The following is a 14,697-nucleotide window of genomic DNA, read 5'->3' as shown; positions in this document are numbered from 1 at the left end:
AACCGCATCCTGTCTATGGATTTGACATCAATCCACGATCAGGATTCATCCCCCTTGTATGGTGGGGCTAAGAATTCTGAGCTGGGCTGATCAATCATTCTCCCTTAATGTTTTCATCAACTAACAGTCCACCCTAAACAATTCTCCACACCCTAAAACTGATTTTCAAGGGTATTATAAGTAACCCGTATACAATTCCAACACCCATTCTCTATACCTTTGGCTCGTACATGATCCCAAACTTTCTTTGCTGCAAAATCACCATTAGCCACATGCTTCCTGATAACTTTATCATCATTATTAGATAAAATAATATGGGAAGAAATACTTATGTCCACTTTATCAACCAAAACCAGATCTTGGAGGAGAGGAACATTCCAACTCCCATTCTCCAGAAATGCTTCTTTTACAGTCATTAAAGTCATAATTTCAACACCATCGATAGCAAAATTAAATAAGGGACTATCATCAACCCAAGTATCAAACCAAAAGGAGATGTCTCCTTTCCCAACAAGCCACATCGAATTATTAAGCACAAGACTAGAAAATTTTAAATTTCTGTTCTAGGTTCTGAAGATGGAGTTGGATCCTTCCAATAAAGCCAGGTGAGAATTATGGAGGCATTTGGCATTGAAAAACTGGGCCAATAAATAATTTCCATAAATTGCATTCTACAAAATTTTTACTTAGAGAGCAACATCAGCATCAAAGACCCTTTGAATATTAAGTAAAGGTGGCAACAAGCCGAACTCTTCATGAGCTACTCGAGCTCGCCTCATGAAAAGCTCGGTTTCAACCGAGCTTCGAGTCAAGCTTGAGCCTAATTTATAGGCTCGATTAATAAACGAGTCGAGCTCGAGCCTAATAGAGCTCGGCTCGTGAGGCTCGTGATCCGAGATCGAATATATATATAACAAAATTATAGAAAATAATATATATAACAAAAATATTATAATTCTTAATTTTTTAAATATCAAATAAAAAATATTTTTTATATATAATTTTTTATTTTTAAAAATTTTTTTTCCTTAAATCGAACTCGAGTTGAGCCGAGCCGAGCTCGAGCTTATGATTTCTTTACTCGAGCCAAGCTCGAGCTCAATATTCTAGCTCAAACCGAGCTCGAGCTCAAGCCTTATACAACTTTGGCGAGCCGAGCTTGAGCCTCATACTATTCAGCTCAGCTCGGCTCGAATTCACCCCTAATATTAAGCCCCTCCCCCCCTTCCCTAAATGGTTTATAAATGATATCCGAGGCCATCTAGTGGTGTTTTGAAGTACCATCACAATCAGCCCATAAAAAAACCAAAAAAAAAGAAAATTATTAATCCTCCTAAGGACCTTCCTTAGCGTAGCCACTTAGGGTGTGTTATAGGATGCTAGAAAGCACGCTTTTGAGGAGGGTTGGCTTCCCCCAAAGGTGTCAATTTGTATCTCCAATCTACAACTATTCTAGAAACTTTCCTCAAACATGTCACTTTGTATCTCCCTTTACAAATTGGAACACCCAAGTAAGTGAAAGGGAAATTTTTCCAAGAAAAACATGGACATCTTTCAATAATACCAACACACGAAGCATAAACATATAAATATATTTTGAAACATAGAAACCACTTTTATTTCTATTACAAATCTAACCTAAGGCTTCTTCATAACATTTTAGAAACCCCATAAACTGAGTTAAAGACCTCTTCTCCCTCGTAATAAAAATAATTGTGCCATCCACATAAAGAGAATGAGAGACATTATTTACAACAGCCCTTGTGCAGGTGAAAATACCAAATTGAATTATTAGCCATCAACATTTTAAGGCCTTTGCTTAAAACTTCCTCAACTAGAATAAAAAAAATATGGGGAAAGAAAATCCTATTGTTGTAGCCTCCAATTGCATTACTTCAAGTAACTAATGTGATGTAAAACATATTGCATTTTTTATTCTACGAGTCGCATTTATATCATGCCCCTTGAGGCAAATGCAAACTAGTTCATGTTAGGATCTTGAATTCTTAATTTTGCTCGTTCACTGAAGCTTCGAGAACCCCCTATTTGCTAATATTGTTCATTCATTCATTCTAACAAAATATCTTCTTAAAAGGCAATTAAAGTTATAAAATCATTATTTTTATATGAGAAAATTAAGAATTCAAGACCCTAACATGGACTAGTTTGGACTTGCCTTGAAGGGTGTGGTCAGGGGTTCGAGGGCGGAACCCTAGCCCATCCACTAAATTCAAGAAAAACACAGAATTTTAAAAAAGTGCACATGAGGGTTGAGGCACAAGACGCATCAGACACACACCTAGATGCACCAAGCTTGTACCTTTTGAAAGAATTGAGACCTATTCCTCAGAGAATATGCCTCATACCGACCTATTCCTCACAGCCATATCTTACCTTTGGGAACATCTCCCCATGAATAATAAATATAAATAGGAGAGATATTCTCGGTGTGCGGCCAAAACATGAGGTCGGTGTGAGGTACCTCGTATGAGTATTAGAGGACTCCTTTTGAAGGGGCTGCACCTAGACCGTGAACGACCATCCATAGATGTTCACAATGCACGGTGAGATGTATAACCAGTCTTTTTGTGTAATCTATTAGCAATGTGGATCGAAAAGGGTCCAATGGTTTCTTGCACGGGACGACCATAACAAGCCTAAAATTCCAAGCCGACAGTTCTTTCTTGTACAGGATTTTAAGGGTTTTAAAACGTTACTGCTGATCTCTGCAGCCAAGGAACTGAGAAATAATGGTGAAAACATCTTACATGCGGCTCAAGGGGAGCCAGCAATTCAGGCAACGGCTCCTACTGTCTACTCTATCGGCCACCCCAGTCATCATTGAGGACATTCGACCCGACGACTCATGGCCTGGTCTGCGCTCCCACGAGATCTCATTCCTTCGATTACTCGAGAAGATCACCGATGACTGTGTCGTCGAAATCAACGAAACTGGTAAGGAATCTAAGCACCCAGAATTAGGGTTTTAGGTTTAGGGTTTATGTTTCCCATCTGGGGTTTGTTTTCCTTTCTGTTATATTGTGTTCTCTTAATCAGGGACGAAGTTGAAGTATAAGCCCGGAGTTTTGATGGGCGGGAAGCACCTCATGCACGATTGTGGTCTCAGTAGGTCTATTGGGTATTTCTTGGAGCCACTAATCGTACTCGGATTGTTCGGAAAGAAGCCCCTTATGATAAGGCTCAAAGGTTTGAATGCTTCTCTATTATTGCTCTTTACTATTCGTATTCATGTTTTTTGTGGAATAATTATTTTTTCTCACCACTTAGCACTGGATTCAAGTTCTTTTCATTTAGTGTTGTGTTTGTTTAATTTCTTTGCTGAAATTTAAATACAGCTTTTATTGGTACCATAATAGTTGGGCCTCTAACTGTTTGTTAAATTGTTGCTGTTGTTTGATTGGTTATAGTTACAGAATAATGAATAGTGATAATGGGAGCTTTATGGAGGAAGGGTTTTTTTTTTATTATTATTATTTGTTTTGCTTTGTAAAAATATGCAGTTGGTTTTGCAAGTGCTAAGTTTGTTCCAAGACTGCCATGACCAAGATTGCATTAGAACAACTTAGCTTTCTTTGGATTGGGGAAGGTGTATCTCTCATTTCGTTTTATGTGGAGTCATTTAATTTTGGTTAATATCCACCTCTATTATTAGTTCTTGTGCAATCTCTTCAATAGCTAAGGTAAGATCAATGGTTTGTTTACAGGAATTACAAATGATTCCAAGGATCCATCCGTGGATACTTTTCGATCAACTACATTTCATATGCTTAAGCGTTTTGGGGTCCCTTCAGAAGGATTGAATCTAAAAATTGAGAGCCGTGGATGTCCTCCTCAGGGTGGTGGAGAAGTTGTTTTATCAGTTCCCATCATTCAGAATAGTCTATCAGTGAGTTCTTAACAGCAAGTTGTTTTATCTATGCTGCTTCTTAGGTTTACAACTTTACATTATTTTTCCACCTTCCCTGCAGGCAGTCACGTGGATTGATGAAGGAATGGTTAAGAGAATTAGAGGAGTAACTTTCTCTACCAGGGTTTCTTCCCAGTTTGAGCACTCTATGAGGCATGCTGCTCGTGGCATCTTCAATCGCCTGCTTCCTGATGTAAATATAGAAACAGACCATAAAAGTGGTCCAGATGCTGGAAGGTACGTTGTGGTGTTATTTTGTGTCTAATAAAGTCTCTATTTATGAAGAGACACTCTTCATAAAATTGAAGAATGCGGTAAGTCACATAATTTGCACTCATTTCCGGGATTTTTTTAGCATGAAAACCACTTTATTTGAAAAAAAAATAGTTGAAACTTAAGTACAGGAAGAATGCATCAAGATTTCAGTATTTCAAGTATCATCATCAAGATAACAGGTATTATATGTTGTTTCATTGCTGTTTAAGTCTTAAAATTTATAATATGATTCATGAATTGAATGATGAATCCCAAGGGTTTCAATTCAAATCTTATGTCTGAATCCTCTGGTTCAATTCATGCATTTTACAATTTGTACAATTCAATTATGACATAGCTCTCTACTTTGTCCTTTTTTTACCTTTCAAGAGATTTGCTTTAAAGCCCTTATTAAAAATTGATTTCTTAAGTTTATTTTGAGTTTACTTCTGTCATACATTGGTTAAAGTGCCATTATTATGTAGATTAGTTGAGCTTCAAGTCAAATTTGAGTATATCACCGTAGGCTTTTAGTGTACAAGTGGTAAACTCTATTGTTTTAAGTGCTTATATGGTATACATGGATTAAAAATAGGGTAAAACCACTTTTTTATATATATTTTCAGTTTATCTGCTTATAATTTTTTGACATATTTGTAAAAGCCAAAAAACTTGTGATATGCAATATAATTCACAATTCAATTTAGTTAATCTTTTTCCATGATTTACAACACAATTACGATTTTCAGAACACTACTTTGGGCTAATGAATGATAAATTACTTTGCAGTTCACCTGGCTATGGTATTTCATTGGTTGCTGAGACTACATCTGGTTGCTTCATCTCTGCTGACACAGCAGTATCTTACTCAAGGAGAGAAGACACAGATGACATTCAGGACGAAGAACAGGAAGAATTGACGCCTCCTGTGGATGTTGGTGAGCAAATCGCATCTGTACTGCTTGGAGAGGTTGAACAAGGGGGAGTTGTAGATTCAACACACCAGGTCTGTATGCATTAGCACAACCTAGTAGGTTGCCAGAAAAAAAAAATGCAATTAGGGCTTGGAGTCTGATACTTGACTAAATCCAACTTTTAGATAGTGGCTTTTTTTAATTTAAGTTGCATGAGTATGACATGTAATGAGCGTTTCTTCTGTCGATTTAGAAGAACATTACCTTCAAACCTTCTTCTGATGTATAAAGGAGCATATGTTTGATGTTTCTATTCTCTACATCTTTCTGTCATGTGAAACCATGTTAAACTATTTTTTGGGGTTTTTCCCTTCTTTTGCCATATAGTAATTTAAGCAGGAGTAAATGTATGTTTCTTGTGGTATTAATAGTGGGAAAAAATGATAAGAGCTCTGCTTTATTCCGGGAGGAATGTGCTTTGCATGTGGTATTAAAGTGGAAACTCTACTTCATGAGAAACTTCAATTCACACACTAAAAAAGCCTCTTGTTGAAGTGGAGTTTCTGCTTATAGGTGATGGATGTAGTTATACCATTTATTTTAAGAAATGAATGGCATATGATGCACTTTAATGAAGAGTGTTTCTGATAATTTTTGTACTCAAATCCGGTATATTAACGTTTGATCTTATTTGATTTGCTTTCAGGGTTTGTTGTTCCTCCTCTGTGCATTATGCCCTCAAGATGTTTCCAAGGTTCGTGTTGGAAAGCTTTCTCCTTATGCAATTGAAACACTGCGGCATATCAGAGACTTCCTGGGTATCAAATTTGTTATTATGCCAGACCCAACAACAGAGACCGTCATACTCAAATGTGTTGGATGTGGGTTGAAGAACCTCTCCAGAAAGCTCTCATGAGGGGAGCGGTTCATGCTAGTACACTGGATAACTTGGTGGTCTCATATAACAGCTACACTTCAATGATTTGGGAGTAGATAGTATATCTACCATCACCAGCATGAAATTTTGTAACTCAGAGTCAGTATAATGGTAAGCATTAACATTAAATCTTCCATAAGTTATTCATTTTTTGAACATATACCTGGTGGGAGAGTTTGCAGCTTGCACATTAGAGTTTAGACATTTCTTTTTGGAGATAAACTTGTGCATTCGACCTTCTTGTACTCATTTCACAACCGAAAAGATAGCAAAGCTTCTGATCTTTCTCACACTCTCTTGCTGTCAAGTTTTATCATCTTTCTACAAGGCTTCCAATCTTTCACCTCTCTCACTTTGTTTTCATCTTTAAAGAAAGGGTAAGTTGCACATTCCTTGGAGTTTACCACCTTCCATTGGGTTTTTATATTGACTTAAACCCTCTTTGACATTGAAGCTACAGAGGGTTTGCTAACGTAAAGACACAATCAAGACAAATAGAAAATTTATCAAAATACCCTCAAAATAATGGCGTTGTCTCAAAAATATATGTATCCTCATTTATAAACATTAGAGGCAGTTTTACCATCTCAAACCTTCGTTTTATTTTATATTTTTCATTCTCACCTTATCATTATGGCAGAAAGGGGGTCAAACAGGCTTTTGAAAATTTCTATGAAATACATTTTGAACACTCTCCATCGCTGAAACTGACAACCTATTATACAGGTTTTTTATTTCCAAAAAAAACCACTATTTATCAGTGATATGGTGGTCGAATATGTGATTTGAACTAAACCCAGTATTTAAGTTGGTCTCTCAGGTCTCAGCATCCTTCCATTTGAGATGTGGCTCAGATCTGTTGAAGGGCAGCTCTCCATGTAGTCAATGCTAGTCGACTTGCACATGCGCTCAGTCTAGCCCCATGTGGGGGTTAAAGCCGCATCACATGTACCCCCCAAAAAAAAGTCTTAACATTTGACCAAAACCCCAGAGGGGTACAGCCGTACAGGTAATATTGTCATAATAATATTATGTTAGTATGTAGAGCTATCGGTGCATTCAAATGTAATTGCCAATTTGCCACTTTAGCCATTTCTTTTCATTATCCACTTTACCTTGGTTACTGCTCTTATCCATAATTTACTGAATTCCTAGGATCCACAACAACCATCTATTGTATTTTAACTGTTTATTTCTGGGAATAAAATTCCTAGGAGAACAGTGTCCGAACATTTTTTATAAGCACGCTCAGTAACAAATTTTCTAAATATCTCTAGTTTATTAAGACGTGTCTTGGGTAGTGTCAATAGACTCAATACAAGCCCTGTTTGCGGTGAAATTTGACATACTTGGGTTGGGCTCAAATTGGTAAATGGTGTTCGAGGTGAATATGTGTGACTCGGGCGGAGCCAGGTGGTGGCGGAGGAGAGCTATGGCCCCCCTATGCCTTTAAAATTCACATAATGTTATGGCCTTTTTTTTGGAGAGTAAATAAGTATATATTAGCAAAAAGACAAGGAGATACAGTCTTCCAGTCTGGGTATCCCTGGCATATAGGTACAATAAACAAATGAAGGCTGAACATGAGTTTTAGCAGCCTGGGATACTGCATGAGCTGTTAAGTTATACTTTCTATTTACATGCACAAAAGAAATAGAGTTCAGATTGTTTAAGATCTGCTTTGAGTGTTCAAAAAGCCAATGGCACGTCCAAGGATAATCCTGCTTTTCTTTAAAGGAGCAGATCAACTGGAGAGAATCTATTGCTGTAACTCTTTAAAAGCCTGCAGCATAGCAAACAATTTAGCCTGCAAAACAGAATTGACTGATGAAGTGCGACCTAAAATTTTTATGCAAGATTAGTTCCGAGAGGCAATAACAACTGCAAAAGTGTAATCCATATTGGGAGACAAATACAAAACACACTTTGAATTATCAGGAGATTGGGTCATGCTTGGTCTTTGGTTTTCGACCGTACCTGAAAGCTGGTATACATTCCAAATAGTCTTCGCTAAGCAAGGAGGATAGATATTATGGTTTTGAAATAATTTCTCATTTCTGGCATACCAAATATAATACCACGCTATAGTTAACCAAGATAAAACCTGTCTAAACAAGATTGTCATTTAAAATATTGTAGAGCTGTTTCAAGTTTGCTGCCCAAGAGTTATTAAACAGGATTTGAAAGTGTAAGTTCCAAGGGTTAGAGAGAAGCACATTTTGAGAGAAACGGCAGCTGATAGATAAGTGGTGAAGAGATTCCTCTTGCTCTTGACAAAAAATACAACATTTCTGAGAATTTTCCAGGTTTAGATTATGTTTGATTGGAATCATATTGTTTAGGATTCTCCAGGCTTATATCTAGGGGAAATAGGCAATTTCTAGAGATAAAAAAGGCAAAATTTCAAATCAAGAACTATGGCGGGGATCAAAGGTTGAAGCAACTTCTGATAATTCCTTTTAATAGAAAATTTACCGGTAGAATGAGGTAACCAAATCCAATGAACTGAATTGCATGAAGGGTAGATTGGGGTGTGAAGAATTTGGGAGGCCACTGGTTCCAAGAAACAAGAATTCACTAGACTATGATTCCAAGAACCATTCTGAATGAAAGACGATATATTGAGATTAGAGATTTGACGAGGAAGAGGCTGAGGGGGCCAGGAAAACTGCCCATCTGATTGGACCAAAGGGCTGTGACCCAGAGAGATCGAAGAATTCTCGTTTATTAGTCGACCCACTTCAGAGGAAAGATCCATAAGATGGGGTCCAACAGCTTTCCAGTAGGTAGAAGCAGAAGAGGGAATAACTGAAGGGAAAGAGTCAGACTTCTTGAGATATTTACTCTTCCAGACTTGAACCCAAAAATTATGATCTTCATTTAAGAATCTCCAAGCAACTTTTGTTAACAGACTTTGATTAACTAAGTTAAGCCTTTTGAGACCCAGACCTCCATGAGATTTAGGCAGAGAAAGGGTCTGCCAAGCACACCAGTAGAAAGGGTATTTATTAGAGCTAGAGGGTACCCCACCAGAAATTACGGATGACTTTCTCAAATTGGTTAATGGTTTTTTGAGAGAATTTTATTAAAGACATGGCATGGAGAGGTACAGATTGAATAAGGGCAGATTTGCTTGCCTTACTTATGGCAGAAGCCTTCCACCTGTTTAGTTTCGCTTGTAAGTTGTCTAGGATAAAATTCAAGTTAGCATGTTTATTCTTTGACCAGAAGAAGGGAAGTCCTAGGTATTTTACATTCTTATTTAAAGGCCAAATTTTGAGTTGTCTGCTAATGAGACGCTTAGTCTGGGATGGATATTTTTGCTGCAGAAGATTCCAGATTTTTCTAAATTTACAACTTGACCAGAGGCTTCCTAAAAAGAGGTTAAGATCTGATTACGGCTATCTAACGCTTCTCTATGGGTTCTCAAGAAAAGCATAATGTCATCTACAAAGAAGAGATGAGAAATCCTCGGGGAAGAATTAGTGAGAGGGATCCCTTGGATTCTGTTTTCTTGTTCTGCCTTAAAAAGCATTCTAGACAAAGCTTCCATAGCTAGAATAAACAAGGGGACAGGGGGTCTCCTTGACGAAGGCCTCGAGAAGGAAAGAGTTGACCCTCAGAAGAACCATTTACAAGAATGGAGTAGGACACCGTTGAAATACACTCTTTAATTAAGGTGCAAAAAGAGTCTGAGAAACCTAGGGCTGACGGGACCTGGATTAGGAAGCTCCATTCCAATCTATCATATGCTTTGGACATATCCAGTTTCAGAGCAAGATATCCCGTTCCTTTCTTCTTATGCTTTAAGAAGTGGAACATTTTGTGGGTTATGATGGAGTTATCCATCATTTAGCGGCCAGATACAAAAGCTCCCTGATTGGGAGAGATACACTTGTCTAAAACAGACCGGAGTCTATTAGTGATGACTTTTGCTATGATCTTATACATGACATTACATAGACTTATTGGTCTATAATCTTGAACTTTCAAGCAGTCAACCTTCTTTGGAATTAAGCAAATGAAAGTATGGTTGAGCTTCTTAAGAAGCTTTTTGTTAATGAAAAACTCCTAGACCACAGAGACTAAATCACGGCCCATTACATTCCAAAACTGCTTATAAACCAAGGCAGGAAACCCATCTGGGCGGGCCAGGGGACTTGAGATTTCCTATTGAGAAAAGGGCAGATTTCACTTCCTCGGGGGAGGGGGGCTCCAGGAGCATATTGTTATCTTCCTCCGTAATGACTGGATTAATGATTTGCTCCAGATCAGTTAAATGCTCAGGATTCTGAGAAGTGTACAGCTATTGGAAATAATCCACAAAAGTGTTAGAGATCTTCTCATGTTAGGTTAACCAGTTATTTTGGTCATTTTTCATTCCGTCAATAAAATTTCGTACTTTTATGGAAAAAATTGGTATTCCGATCTCCCAATTGGAGCCAGGTTTGTCTAGAATTCTGCCTCTCGTAACTCTCTAACTGGTTAGAAGTTCCTTCATAATCCTGATAGAGATCTCCCAAATCGTCAGTAAGATTTAGATGTTCAGCCTTTATGATTTGAGCTTCGAGAAGATTTAGTTTCTCGGTAGGCTCTTGAAAAGTAGTTTTCTTCCAAGCTATAAGAGCCTTCTTCAAAACTTAAAGCTTTTTAGAGAGTTTAAAGGCTGCATAACCATTGGTATTTAGATTCCACGAATCTTCAATAAGCTGATGACAAGATTGGTCCGAGAGCCACATTTCATAGAAACGGAAAGGTTTAGGAAGATGGTCCGAACCCCACTTTTTGCCTAAAGAAAGAGCCGCGTTTGAGAACAAGTTAAGGACATCTGGGGCCAGGACTGCTCTGTCTAGGGTTCTAAAGATGAGACCCTGCCTACGCTTGTTAGAGCCCCCACCTTGAATATTTAATTTTAGAATCTAGAATGAACCGCCTATACTCAGAGGAAGTTAAAGGATTTTGGCGAGAAGTAGACAGGTCAGGCACGACGCTTCATTAAAACCCCTGATTAATAAAATAGGTAAATTTACCGACGATAACCAGGAATTTAAATCAAACCAAAAAGCATTTCTCTGGTGCTTAACAGAAGGGCTGTAAATAAAGCCTATTAACCAATTAAACGAATTAGAATTAAGGTTCAGAAACACATACCTATGACAGGACCTCTGTAGAAAAACCAGCTTTCCAAAAGATGGTTAGACCTCCTGCTCATCCTACATGGCAGTTAGGATTAACGACATGGCACTGAAGACGAAGGCATAGAAACAGGAAGGGAATTCCACAAACGATTAGGGGGAGCTCCTTCAGGAGTAAGGAAGGGTTCTGGCAGCTGGGGGTGAGGTTGAGGAGGGATAAAATCATTGAAGGAAGGTCTTTTCCTAGATCTCCTCATAGACACTTCTGCTCGAAGCCAGGGCCCAAGGTGGTTCATGGTACGTCTACTAAAGAACTGGTTAAAGGACCTGCCACCAGTTTGGGGAAGGGATTGGGAGCAACGTCCAAACAAATGGCCCACCTTACCACAGATGTAACAGATGGAGGGTACATCCTCATAACAATACGCGATCCAATTGTTTACACTAACAAGCCCTCCAGTACGTAGAGGTTAAGAGACAGACAGAGTGACTTTAGCTCAAAGGTAGTATTGGTTTACAGAGATGAATCTCGCAGGGCCTAGACGGTCTTCCAACATCTACAGACAAGGTTTCAAAAGGCAAGTAGTCATGGACTTGCACCCAAATCCCTATACGATCCAAATTCCAGTCATATTGGGGTCTACCCAGAACCCATGATTGCATCAGGATCCACTGCCCATTTAGGGTCCATGGTCCATTACCCCGAATATGGTTATAGTCCTCTATGTACCTAAAGTTAAGCCTAAAATGACCTCTATGAAAAGGTTCAAGAAGAACATTTCCAGAATCTAGGTTCCATAGTTCATAAAGACCTTGGATCACGTCGTCAAATTGATCTGTGAGTCTCGGGAACAATATGCAGATAAGAGACAAGTTCCAATTTTGTTAGACGTCTGGTGGAATAAGGGGTTGGATGTTAGACTTCAACTGGACCATTTCCTTGAAGCATTTGTTGAAACGCTTCATTTAGCCCGTCCAAGTTATCCATTGGGAAGAAACTACGAGCAGCCAGGCAAGGGGAAGGCACAGGAGAGAAAAGAACACAGAACATCAGAAGAAGAGAAAAGAAACGAAGGGGGTCAGGGAAAGAGACGAGGAAAAACAAGAGTAAAGACAAAAAGACAACAGAACTACCACACCATAAATGAGACCTAAATAAGCCACTAAGAAACACGCAACATCACAAAGAAACTTATGAGGGGTAATTTGGCCTGACCTAATGAGTATGGGACACGTGGATGCGGCCTACCAGCCAGATGACAGACCAGCTGTGGTGCCACGACAGCAGATCGCAGGACCTCGGGAGCTTAGTCACTTCAGAACCAAAGCACCTCAGTGCCAGAACACTTCGGAACCAGGGCACCTCGGTACCCACACGCGTCGAGGTGCCACATAATCGAACCTAGAAGTTCGCCAGTCATCTCCGAACTTCTCGGAATCATGTCGCGTAATTGTAGGCCTTATCCTCATCCCACCCGAATCGAAAGGAAACAGTGAGCCTTACTAATTGGTACGTTACCCACCTTCCAAAGCGGAACGAATCCTTATGTCACGAGCCGGAGATTTCAAGAGAGTTTCGCGAGACCCACGGCGTCCCAGCTATATAAGGGCAACAACCCCCAAGACTCAGGTACGTGCGATTACTTGCTCACTAGCATTCTAGCACTCAAGCTTTTAGCTTGCAACCATAATACAGTACTGACTTAAGCATCGAAGCGTCCTTGCCGGGTTAGCCACCCTGGGTTCTCTGATCCTCTGTCTTGCAGTTCGGTCCAGCTCGCCATGCAACTAAGGTCCAGGTCATCTTCCAGCTAGGAGCTTACAGATCGCGCACAATCAATTGGCGCCGTCTGTGGGAACGATCGAAAGGTCAGCACTACATTTCATCAACCACCACTCTTTTTCAATGGCATCTTCTAGCAACACCGGTAAGGGCATTGACATGAACACCACTGGGGGCAGGATCACCAAACGTCACTCCCTCAAGGCTTCTCAATGACTATTGGGCAGTTTACTATTCCCCTGACTACTTTAGAGATCCCCTCTCCATCAATGCCTCAGACAACTCAGTAGATAAACGTCCTATTGCCCCAAGTGAACATCACATTTTCGAAGCCTTTAGTGATTCCTCCTGGGGTTGGGCATTCTCAGTTCGACGACCTCGTTCAAAGTGTCAAGACAATGCAGATCCATCATATGGATGGCCGAACCTTGCAGGGAGGTTGGTTGAAATTTCAAAAATTTTCTCTCCCTTGCGCGAATCCTATTCCCTGATTTAGAAAAACTGCATTTTTCAAGGTTCATTCTTGAAACAAATCGGACCAGATCGGAAACCAAAATTAAGCAAGTAGGGAAATACCTGATACGGAATAACAGTAACTCCCAACGTAGGTGTTCACGCCCAAAGAGTTGACCAAAACCAACATCCACTGAAAATGACACAACTTATGGTAAGGCATGATCAGTAGGATGGTTCTTCAGCAAGAATCAGGCAAGGGGATGGTGAGCACATTTAAATTGGTTCTTCTAGCAAGAAACAATATCAAGAACTATTCTTGATCAGATCCAAGAATGGAGAACGAACTGGGTAGGGGCGGCAAAAATGGGGAAGAATTTTGCAGATTTCTGAGTGTATAAAACTGATGAATTCGCCCCTATTTATAGCCTTCTTTGATCAACCTCCTAATCCAATTAGGAGAGATTTTCTTGATCCAAATCTGATATTTGGATTTGGACTCTTAAATGGATAAGACTTATCTTATCCTTTAGCTAATCATAATCAGGTTATAAGTCAAAATTTGCCCCCTTTTAACTAACTTACTTAAGCCCAGTTCGAAAAGGGCTTTAGGCCCATTTAGTCACATAGCTCACTTTCTATTTAAATGCTAGCTAGCTTAGCTCTCTTTGTATGGCGTGGGACCCTAGCATTGATTCATACATCAATCACATGGGTCCAACCCAGCCTTTGTTACAAGGCCTGGCCGAATTCACTACAGAACACAGTGAACCCCCTGAGTCTATCAATATGGGCTCTTAATGGGCCCAACAATTACACTAAGTGGTCCTTGGGTCCAACCACCTTATGAAGGCCCAAGGACTGTAGGCAGATGCAATATTAGCCTATCAGGTATTATCCTCAATGATCTTGCACTTAACCTCTTAGCCCTTAATGTCAGTGTTGCACTCTCTACTGACATGGATCCCGGGAATTAAAACCTTTTGCAAACAATTTGTGAAACCATAATATATATGTATTTCTCTATACAAATATATTTTGCAAAAAAAAATCTCAACAATTTGAAATCAACTACCGGCAGTTTAGGTTTCCATCAGAAAGAGTGCATTCTCCTATCATTCACTTTGTCCGATAAAGGGGTTGATCCTGTCACTATGATCACCCACTCAGGTGAATTCTCAGACTGTCCCAACGTACCCAAGTTTTAACCCCCCTCTAAGGATCTCACTGATTGGCATATCAAAGACAACCCAATCCAACACCTAGTGCAGTACCATAATCGAGTCTAGGGG

General features: G+C 39.4%; 1 protein-coding gene and 1 long non-coding RNA gene across 2 annotated transcripts; one reads left to right on the top strand and one right to left on the bottom strand.

The window, feature by feature from the left end:
- The first annotated feature begins 2,604 nt into the window (after positions 1-2,604).
- LOC104609053 (RNA cyclase family protein) lies at positions 2,605-6,326 on the top strand. Its single transcript, XM_010275256.3, has 6 exons — positions 2,605-2,955; positions 3,058-3,207; positions 3,726-3,907; positions 3,990-4,165; positions 4,973-5,189; positions 5,804-6,326. The coding sequence occupies exons 1-6, from the start codon at positions 2,751-2,753 to the stop codon at positions 6,011-6,013; spliced, it is 1,140 nt and encodes a 379-aa protein (XP_010273558.1). The 5' UTR covers positions 2,605-2,750; the 3' UTR covers positions 6,014-6,326.
- LOC148789974 (uncharacterized) lies at positions 6,194-12,198 on the bottom strand. The gene is made up of 2 exons (XR_016079524.1): positions 11,186-12,198; positions 6,194-7,817 (listed from the first exon to the last, which is right to left on the bottom strand). It is a non-coding gene; the product is annotated as an uncharacterized LOC148789974 (long non-coding RNA).
- Positions 12,199-14,697: the final 2,499 nt, after the last annotated feature.

This window comes from Nelumbo nucifera, chromosome 8 (assembly GCF_055504915.1).
Source record: "Nelumbo nucifera cultivar China Antique chromosome 8, China Antique-T2T, whole genome shotgun sequence".
NCBI classification, from domain to species: Eukaryota; Viridiplantae; Streptophyta; class Magnoliopsida; order Proteales; family Nelumbonaceae; genus Nelumbo; species Nelumbo nucifera.
Note: the sequence above shows the minus strand (reverse complement) of the source record. Positions and strands in the feature narration are given on the sequence as shown.

Excerpts from the sequence above, each read along its gene's own strand:
- LOC104609053 (XM_010275256.3), top strand. The coding sequence starts at position 2,751 with ATGGTGAAAACATCTTACATGCGGCTCAAGGGGAGCCAGCAATTCAGG. Across the intron at positions 3,208-3,725 it reads CCTTATGATAAGGCTCAAAG|GAATTACAAATGATTCCAAG; the intron begins GTTTGAATGCTT and ends GTTTGTTTACAG. Across the intron at positions 5,190-5,803 it reads TTGTAGATTCAACACACCAG|GGTTTGTTGTTCCTCCTCTG; the intron begins GTCTGTATGCAT and ends ATTTGCTTTCAG.